General features: G+C 48.6%; 1 protein-coding gene across 1 annotated transcript in view; it reads right to left on the bottom strand.

Moving 5' to 3' along the window:
- Window positions 1-10,678, bottom strand: part of PTPRF (protein tyrosine phosphatase, receptor type, F) — a gene marked incomplete at its 3' end in the record, with an annotated part of 183,295 nt that overhangs the window by 57,527 nt on the left and 115,090 nt on the right. The window contains exon 9 of the mRNA XM_010143635.1: window positions 6,419-6,430. Within this exon, the coding sequence (XP_010141937.1) occupies window positions 6,419-6,430 (12 nt within the window). The remainder of the gene's footprint in view (window positions 1-6,418; window positions 6,431-10,678) is intronic.

Below are 10,678 nucleotides of genomic sequence, written 5' to 3'. Positions count from 1 at the left end.
GCCCTCCCCCCCTCGGCCCTCACCCACCAGACGGGCAGCCGCAGAGCACGGGCCGGGTTCAGGACTGACTGGCTCCCAAAGAGCCCCTCCCTGCCACTTACGTCCCTTCACCAGCGGGTCAGGCTAGCAGAGCAGCAAACCGCCACAGTGCTGGGAGCAGGTGGAAATAGGGCAGGAGCCTGAGCGGTACCAGCAGGCATGACCAGCCCCATGGCATTGGGAGTCTGGAGGAACACAGCTCTGCTGGCCTAGCTCCTGCCACCATGGCATCTCTGCAGACGGCGGAGCTGCTGACAACCCGGCGAGCAGCAGAAGTGTCAGCTTTGCTTGCCAAAGACTCTCCCCAAATCAAATTTCTCTAGTGCTCTTTGATGATTCATCCCAGACCAACAGGCTTGCAGAAATAGACTGAACACGGAAGCCCCCACACTAGCATGTACAACAGAGCTACGACTTCGTGATAAATCAGACAATACTGTCAACATTGTGTGTGTACTACACATTGTCTTGGTGACAAAACAGGGCTCATTATAGCTCCTTACCAGCCAGCGAAAGGATAACTTACTTTGCCTTATTTTTTTTTAAATAATGTCTAAATCCAAAGTCTTGATGGTTGTTTCTTTTAATCAATTAAATCATCTCAGATCAATAGCTACATGAGTGAGTGCCAGCGAGGCGTTACCTGACTGATGGGGCAGCACTCCCCAAATGAGACAGAACTGAAAGTGTACCCAAGTGCTACACAGTCATTAGAATACGGAGTTAACCTGATGGACATGGCAATGGTTTAACATGATGGCATGTACTTCCAACCAAAGAACCCCAGCACCACTTGTTAAAAGTCAGGTGTTGTTTTCCAATGAACATGGCGTCGAATTATTCCAGGTAGAAGCTGTTCAAATTCCATTCCCATCCAAGGACCAAACCCACCCACCCACACTGTATGAAAATAAAAAAAGAGCAAACTTTGAGAACAAAGCCATAGATGTGCACAGAGCACTCACACACATGCACCAGGCAAACAGGCTGGCAGGCACCGGAGGCCACTTCAGGCAGAGAGAAAGTGAGGGAGAGTGAAGGTGCACAAAAACTCATGTACAGAGATGTGGGAACACAAGAGACTGGAGGACAAGAGGCCATGCAGGAAGGTCAGAGCCCAGCATGCGCAAACAGATTTTGACTCCCAGCCCTGTGAGACCAGAGGCAGCAGAGCCCACTGCAGGCTTCCCTGCACCCCACACTGTGCACCCGAGTCGAGCACTGCTTTCAGGGTGCTCCTGGGGCCACACCGAGGAGCCCCATCAGTGCCACATCCCCCTTGATGTGTCCTGCAGAGGTGGTGCCTATGGGCATTGCAGCTGTCTCTCCCTGGGGAAGCCAGCAGCGAACCGTCCCCTGCTCCCCAGTACAGGGGAGATGCACTTCGAAGGGGCTGGGGGCTCAGCAGTGCTTTGCAGGGTGAAGGGAAGGGCTGAGCCCCTTCAGAGGTGGCTCTCCCCTGTCCTACCCACAGGGGAGCAACAGAGGTGGTTGGTGCATTTGTGTGCCTAGAGGAGGGATGAATGGCAAGGGAAACTCTCCTGCAGATCAAACCATACAAGAGGACAAGCAGGCTGCAGCACCGGCAGCCTCGACACAGACCATGCCTCTGCACACCACAGCCCGTGGTGTGCCGGGAAACGGTGCGAGGCCTAGCTCTCAAGTCTGGCAACTGATGAACAACAGCTAAACATGCCTCTGCAGGGTATTTTTGCCACCCAGAATGGCTGAGCTGGACTACCCTTGTTAGCACACCGGCAGAGCTGCTAAGATGGGTTCGTTGTTTTGCACCAGAGAGCAGCGGTGCCCAAGGCAGCAGAGCTGCTAAAAACGGATGGCCACAGCCCGTGGTGTGCCGGGAAACTGTGCGAGGTCTAGCTCTCAAGTCCGGCAACTGATGAACAACAGCAAAACATGCCTCTGCAGGGTATTTTTGCCACCCAGAATGGCTGAGCTGGACTACCCTTGTTAGCACACCGGCAGAGCTGCTAAGATGGGTTCGTTGTTTTGCACCAGAGAGCAGCGGTGCCCAAGGCAGCAGAGCTGCTAAAAACGGATGCCATGTGCAGGGGTCAGCTCTCAACACAGGAGGCGGGAGAGGGTCAGGGCAACGCCTTTGGTGAGAGCTCTGGCCCGGACGATACTCTGGCAGGAGCATGTCCAAAGAAGGGAGGAGCTCCATCAGCCTCTTGGGGGATAATTGGCAGCTTCTTGTCCCAGTCAGTACAGAGAGAGAAGGGGAGATGCTGTCAGTTAGCATTAGTGAGAGCTGGCAGAGCTCTTAGAGCAGCTTGCAGAGCACCATCAACACATTCTTCAGGCTCAAGCCAGTGATTTAAGTTGCTTGTTTTTCTAGCATAAGAGTCTGGTAATAATTCAAATCAGTGTAACTCCTCAAAAAGCAGCATTCTTAGAATTTCTGTCCAATTTACAAGTCAAATCACCCGGGCTAGCACAGCCCATGATGCTACCTTAAGTGCTCCAGAAAAATTCGTTGTTCTTCATTTATTGCAGCAATGAAATCTCTCTTTTTGTTACAATTTCCCTGAGAAGAGTTTGCAATTTTTTTTTTTAATCTTCTTTTTGGATAAAGATCAGAGAAGGTGGTTTGGAGGTTTTGCAAGAACAGCACAGGGAAAATTGCTGTGAATATTAAAATGATTTCAATGGACAATAGTATAATTCAGAGGTTTAGTTAAACCAGCAGACTGTCAAAAATGAGATTCATTGTCATTCATCCCAAGAATAGGCATCATAAGGGCTCTGTGCTGCTCCACTATTCATCACGCCTCCCTGTAGAGAGTGTTCCCTGGGAAGTGAAGTGAAACCCTGGAGCGGTGAGCAGTGCAGCGCAACCTGAGCCTGTGCCCTGGATCCCACAGGACAGGAGAAAGGACAGCGTGGAGACTGGTTCCCCACTCCCTGGCAGGACCACGGAGAGGGAGGAGGGGAGCAGGCAGCACAACAGCCACAAAGGTTGATATTGAGAAATGTTAATAATTCAGCATGCATTAACATGCACATTCCTTGTCTTGAGAGCAAAAAGCCTGAATCGATTGCCTGGCTCCTTTTACCACAGGAGAGGCTGTTTCCTAACATCTGAATTTCCCTGTGAGGGTGACGTTACTCCCTTGGAGAATCAGGGCCCCCCCTTCCTGCTGCTGTCTGCAAGAGTTGTAGGCTCTGAGCTCTGGGCAGGAGTGCTCCGGGCTCACAGGCCAGTGCTGTTAGCTCATCTCTCTCATGCTGAGACACTGCTGGCATACAGCGAGGCTCTGCTGGAAACACAGTTGTGCCAGGACTGCCCATGCTTCCAAAATCGTGTGGTGCTGATACGGAAGGGGAAACCAAACTGCTTTTGCCTGCTGGCTGTCTTGGCCACAGTACAACTGAGAAAACGACAATGCTAACACCCCTCCCTCTAAGCTTGCAGACATGTAGGGACCTCTGCTTGCCTGCACTTGCTTCAAGGTTTCTTTCCTTCCCACCATGCCTACGTGGCATCTGTCTAGCAACTACAGACTTCAGCTTTCTGGCACCCTCATCACAGGCTCACTGGGTGCTGCCCCATGGTGATGGAGAGCTGTGCCTCTGCTTCACACACTTCTTTGCTTCTCGGAGGCAATCCCAGCTGTTCTGGTCTGCACCACTGCCCTGACATCCAATTAATTCCCTTTGCTCTTCTTCTGCACAAAGGAACAGCAGTCTGAAGTCCCGTTTGCTCCGGAGGGGGACTGGCACTGCCTGGGCTGTGCTGCTCCCCGCTGGCCCCCAGCACAGCAAAGGCAAATTCAGAGGGCTGTGCCCTAACCTCCCAACTGGGATGAGTAGTAGAGTGGGACACATTTTTGAGACAGTGAGACTGTACAATTTCATTACTCCAGCCAGACAAGCTGAAGGATTCTTGGTGCACAGGATGTGCTCTTGCCCTTACCATGCTGCTATCCCACCCCAAATTCCTGCCTTCCTCTGGAACCACCTTCTCAGAGTCAGAAAGGAGTGAATTTAGGAGATATACTCAAACACGATCATCGGTCTGCATGGTTTACTCATCTGTAGACACCTTTCATCTCTCCCTAGTGCCATCATTTTAGGAAAGGACTTCAAATGGCAAGGCAGTTACTGGAGTCTCACAATCTATTGACAGAATCAACAGCAGGAGAGGAAAAATTGGAATCAGAAAAAATGCATTTACAGTCTAATCTTGTGCTCAAACAATGCTGTACTATTTATGCTCCCAATGCATCCTTGAGTGCTGACATTTTATAGACAATTTCCAAAACAGGGCCTTGCCATTTTTGGATTATATTTCAGCTATAACTTTTAGGTCTAATTATTTGCGCTGACAACCACATATAAAAGAGGATATATCATTACAGTGGTGCAGCACTGGAGACACATCAGCATTCAGCATACTGACATACTAATAGCAAAGTAAGGGAGAGCAAGATCGTGGAGCTATGCAATTTGCATTCACTCTCTGAAATTTCTCTGATGAAAATAACACAACATTAAGGAGGGGAATAAGAGAAAAGATCCACTGTATCAAGATAAAATAACTCGTTAATAAATAACCTTGTAGCAGTCACAGAGCAATAATTAAATGCATGGGTGAGCAGTACACAGTTTTAAGTAAAGCTGGAAAAACGTAAGATGTAATTATCAGTGCCAAACAAATTATAAGCACGGCATATCCCAATGGAATATTTAGAAACTAATTTCTGGCTTCACATTAAATATTTGCGTATGTGGGTATTTTTGGTGGGGCGGGAAGGAGGGGTCAGCACAAAGAATGAGAAATTATCCACTCCTGCTGGCTTATATCCATTCTTGGCTGCCTCCCCTCAGCTAAACCATGTGGCTAAAACATTTAAGTGCCCTGTCAAAGGTTTATTCTCCAGAGGTGCCTGAGCCATCACAGCAGTGCTCCAAGTTCACTGAAACCTGGGAGGCTTTGGGCCTTGACTTTACTTTCTTCTCTTTTCTTTCTTGCTCTCATTTTTTGTCATTGTCTTGGGCTCAGGTAATTTTATCCTCTACAAAATCTATTTTTAGAGGGTAAACAACAAGGGCCCTGTGCCTCAGTACAATCTAAATGAGAACACGTTTCAGTGAGAGAAACGGGAGCAAAGTCAGTGTACTGGAACAACTGCTATGACAACTTGTTAAAACTTGTTCCAGTGATGACTGTAAGATCAACTCATGCAGATGCCTGATGGCACGTGTCAGAGGAGCCAGGGTTCTCTTCCCCATGCCATGCTGGAGTGCCGCTGTGAGCATCCCTCCCCTCCAGTGTGTGTGTGGAGAAACAGACCCACACAGTACCTGTTCAGCGAAGAAGTCATCTCTGGAAACTAGCTCAGGACTTCTGCCAAAACCACCAGGCTTCCTCAGCATGAAATCATGAGTGCCTCAAGCTAGGTCTGGAGTTAGATTTAATTTAAAAGCTGGAGTTGCCTTTCACTATTGTCCTTTATTCCCCTCTGGCTCTCTGAGGGCAGCAGGACAGAGCAGAGCAGAGCAGGGCAAAGCACAAATCAGGTCTTGCTGAGTGGCTATGAGCTCCAGTACATGTTGCCATGAGCCTTCCTGAGCCATCCTAGATAAGGCTATGGTCACTGCCAGAGATCCCTGCTCTCCTGACAGCAAGAGAAAGACCGTGCTGCTGGGAATAAAGGCGAGACAAATGTGCTCATGCAAAGGGCCCTTCTCCAAGCATGGAGAACTGGCCACCCCCAGAGCTGGGACTGCCAATGAGCAGGGAAGCTGCCTCAGCACCATGGCCTGGCATCCCTCAACCAGCTGCTCTGACTGCCCTGTGGCAAGGGAGGGCAGCACGCTGGGTTCTTCTCCGGCTGAGTCCAAAAGTAAGATTTTCATGTCTAGTGGAAGTTAAAATGTCTAAAGCTACAGGAGAAATTGAGGAACCTGCTCCACCTAGGAGGTCATGAGGGGACTGGAGATCATTCTGCTTCTGAAGTCTGCTCTTGATCGCCAGCCAGAAAGCAGAAGCAGTTTGGAGATATTACTCTGGTACCTAGCACAGGTAATGGGTTAGAGAAGCACCCCACATACAGTAGCATGCTCTTCTTCCCAGCCTACCTTTGGACAAAAAGGCCCTGGCTGGTATTTGCATGCAAAATACATTCTGTGTGTTTTAAATCTGAAGCAACACAGGCATGCAAGCAAAGTATCAATGCCATCACCAGAGTCACAGCAAACAGTAAGCAGTTTTCATCAGGCACACTGTGGCTGGGCTGGAAGGGAGCCAGAGTCTGTAGGGCCCCCTCCCCTTCTGGGGATGGCTCTCCTCTCCCTACTGGAAAAGTCCCATCTGACGTGGTGTACTGTAGATGGATAAGAAGTGAAAAGGACCAACCTTCTCGCTGATCTGAGAGATGAAAGTTTGTTTTGTTTGATGGCAGAGTGCGATGAAGATGAGGAGGGAATAAAAAAAGACAAGGAAAAACACAGAGAGTAAAAACAGGCCAAGCTTCATCTGTCCGCACACCACTGAAACGACAAGACAAGACTACAGAGGTCAGCCAAGACTTCCCACCACGCACACGCACCACTCCATGTTGTGGACAAGAGTGTGCCACACTTGCACTGCTATGGCCTGGAGCAGGGCTGGCCCCTCCGCCGCCCTGACCCACTCACCGCTCACGGAGGCAGGGCGGAGGGGACCGCACTTCCCACGCATACTCACATGGACGGTGCTTCAGGGGCAGCCCCGTGCTGGGCCAGATGCTGGAAGCACAAACACCTTTACGTTTTCAAAACTCTCTCACGCACACAGAGCAAGGGACTCCAGCCATCACACAGACTGACACGTTCCCACACACCACTCCAGCCATAAAGGTGATGGCAAAGGCACTTGAAACCCAGTGACCACACACTAGGAAGAGGTTATACATAGATCAGAGTTTTATCAAGTATGAAAGAAATGTTCCAAGTGGTGAATAGAAAATCTTCTACCGTGAAGAGCTGTTGCCCCTCTCCAAACAAAGAGCTAAAAGCAGCAGAAAGGTATTAGGCAGGTGACAGACATGCGCAGTATCAGCTGGGCTCAGTTTCAGGAGAGCCTTATTGGTACACTGTGCTGTGAGTGAGAGATGGACAAGAAATCAGAAGGACAAAACACCCAGAGAGAATTGAGCAGGTCCATTTTTGTTCCTGCGGGAGAGACAGTAGAAGGTTAGTTGTATTTTCCTTATAGACAAAGGGGATCTTATTTCTCTCGCAGGAGTGACCTCACTCCAGCTACAGATCTGTGGCATATCAGCTGTAATCGAACTCTCGCCGAGAGAATACAGAAGTGGATTCAATAGTTAAAGACTGCTTATGAGTCACATTTTTGATGGGGGAAGGAGAAGATAGGGGGAGGAATCTGCTTTCCAGCAGAAACACTGCAAATTAGAGAACAGCATGTGCCATTATATAGTGCAACAGTGCAGACAGCAGTTTCCAGCCATTAGAGGACAGGATTTTAACCAACACTGACATGGTACAGACCAGGCAACAAACTGCCAATAACAGCTACAACAGTGGCCTACGAAGTGTAATGGAGCTTGCAGGAGAACAGCAAAACGGTTGTTTACATTTCTTCAGTCAAACTGATACCAGGGGACCACAACCAGCCAACTCAACTTAACTGGCCTATACGCAGGCGCCATGTCCAACAAGGACCCCCACCCAGACAGCCTCAAAACGACCACTTCTAGCTTAAGGCGCAGGTTTCCTCTGGCTTACTTCAGACAGGAGATTTACCTCTCGGCCCACAAAACATTAACATAAGGCTCATTTGATCCTGTGAGACTCTGCGATGGGAGGGAACCTCTCTATTGCTGCTCCCAAGCCACCACTTTATTTCCTAATCTAATGGAGCGTATCACATCCGCACGGCCTCAGCAGGCAATGAGGGGCTTCTGCCTTCTGCTCAGCTCCTCCCAGCAGGGAGGATTTGTTTCCTGCCCTTGCCCAGGAAGGACAGTGCTTCTGGCAAACCAGGTGTACCTGTGAACAGCTGCATTTCTAGAAAGCAGCACTGACATTGCAATAGGGCCACACAAACTTCAAGTGCTGCAAGCACAGACCAACCTGCTGCATCCGTTTGGACTGTGTGACTGAACAGCAAGTGGTTGGTGAAAGGTGTAAGACTGGGGGATGATGCTGAAACAGCTGGAATGCCCATATCTGCTGCAGAAGCGCAGCAGCTGCAGAGATTCCCCTGCCCTTGGGAAGGGCTGAAAGGCCACAGCCATACCAAGGGGACTCACTGCGATGCCACTTGGCCTGCCCAGGGGCAAGGTGAGCAGTGCTGCTGCAGCTGGGGGGAGCCTGGCAGGGATCGACTGCATTGATGTACATGGACAGGAGAAGGCTCAAGCAATGGCTTTCCTCATGTGTTGACACTTCAGATTAGAGTTGGAAAGCTGAGGAGACACATGTGAAACATGCTAATTCAAACAGATTACTTTCTGGTCTCTCAAACAGGAACAAGTTTGGGACCTACTATTTTGTCACTAATTGCTGGATTATCTCTTAATCTCTCATTATATTAGTGGCTTATGGGGAATAACTCCAGTAGCAGGCTATTTTGGAACAGCTGTAAGGCAAGAAGGAACACCTGGGCATAAAGTTCTCTCTCTCTCTTTAAGTTAATGCTTAAACAGCTGAAGCTTTATCTGAGATAAACCTGACAAATGGTAAATTGAAAGTTTCGTCTTCTTACAGATCCCATTCACACTCTCCCTTATCTCCAGTTCTCTATCCATGTCATTCCTAAGCTAAGCAGCATGTCTTACCAACAGATATTCTGCTTTTTTCACAAAACAAATAACTCTGAGCAGTAACAGTAAATAACATCTGCCTCACCATGCAGGGACGCGGGATTTAAGACTGGGACTACCCAAAGTATCCCCTGTGTGGTATACCATGGCTCACCAGGCATCTCTCATGTTCCCACACACCCGAGCAGCCTGGCAGCTAACTTGGACATGCCAGTCTATGTGGAAGACAAAGCAAGTCAAGTCATAGCAGAAATGCCACCAGTGGATAGCACAGAAGGTAAAAATGGGGCTCCTTTGGAGACTGGAGTTGAAACAGCAAAGAAACAAAGAGCAAGGCCATATCAGAGACACGTCTGCCAGTCCTGCCTGTCAGATGGCTCCTGTGTTCTGCAGGCAGAAATTGCCACACAAATAAAATTTGGCTTTTACCCTGACACAGACAGGGTATGTCTCATGCAGCAGCAGCAGCAATACGCTATCCAGCAGCTTGTTGCAGAAAGAATGAATTTGGGCTTACGGGAGGCTCTGGTTTTGTGCATTCTCGGGCATTAGCTCCCCGAAACAAGGCAGGGGGCTGTGGCCAGGACACGAATGCACAGGTCAGAGTTTAGATGACTAGCTCAAACAAAGGAACATATTTCTAAAGCTTTCCAGAGTGGGAAACTAACACTTTCCTGAAAGGAACAAGAAAGTTTATTATCCCAACTGGCTCTGCAATTCTGCTGGGAACTGCCAGCATCTGTCCTATGCTGAAAACCCTCCCGTGCTCTGCAAGGCACTAATATAAAGGCAAACCCAGACACTGTGGAATCCAAAAGGCAGAGAGGTTAACAAAAACCCAGAAGGGGGTGAACCTGCTCCTGCTTATCTCCAAAAGCACATCTTGTGTCTCAAGGACTCCATATAAATCAAATTTTATCCTTTACGACTTTTAGAGGCATAGAGGAACAAAAGGACAGATTGTCTTTTTTTATGCCAGATTACATGAGAATAAGACAACCTTCTATTATATGTGATGAACAATGTTCTACTGCCACCGTGATGAGTATATTCCACCCTAGAAAGAGAAGACAGGATGCTCAGGGCGCCTGACCATCCTTTCCCATTCACAGTGCACACAAACACATGCATGAATTCAATTAAAAGCAGAAATCTCAGAGCACCAGAGACGGATTTCCTAACCCTTTGTGCAAGTAGATATGGAAGGGGAGGGAACAGACGTTTAGTCAGCGCAGATATGCAGGCTAATTGTTCCATCTATGCAGGTCATGTGGGGAGGAGGGGGAAATAGGTTTCCAAGTCCATTTCTGTGTTGCATTATCATGCACTGAGCCACAAGCCACTCTCCTTCTATTTTCCATAAAGGTCATTTTACAAATAATCAGACTTGAGCCTCACATTGCACTTTTGACTGTCAAAGGACTTGGCAAGGAATAAACCTTTTACGCTTATTTAGTTGAGTTCTATAAAGCACACGGAAATCTTTACATGAAATGTACTAGCAGAAGGACAAAGAACTGTTATTTATTAAATTGTGATCATGATAATCATTATGGCACAGCAAAATGCTCATAGAAACAATGACGGGGAACATACTTTGTCCCAGGAGAAAACATGACAAAAATATTCACAGTATACGGCGAAGAGAAAACTTGGCAGAAGCCTCTGTGCCTCCCCAACTCTGAAGCCAGCCATCTCCAGTATGAGGATACAGAGTTCAGAGCTGACTGAGCATCTGCTGATGCCGAGTGCTGCACAGGTCTGGCCATGCCGCTGGCTGCATTCACCCCGGCTCTACTTACAGCAAGGCAAGGTGCATCGGCCCAAACTACAGCTGCTCGGACTTT

Source organism: Buceros rhinoceros, unplaced genomic scaffold, assembly GCF_000710305.1.
Source record: "Buceros rhinoceros silvestris isolate BGI_N320 unplaced genomic scaffold, ASM71030v1 scaffold2919, whole genome shotgun sequence".
Classification (NCBI taxonomy): Eukaryota; Metazoa; Chordata; class Aves; order Bucerotiformes; family Bucerotidae; genus Buceros; species Buceros rhinoceros.
This window is presented reverse-complemented; position numbering and strand designations above follow the sequence as displayed.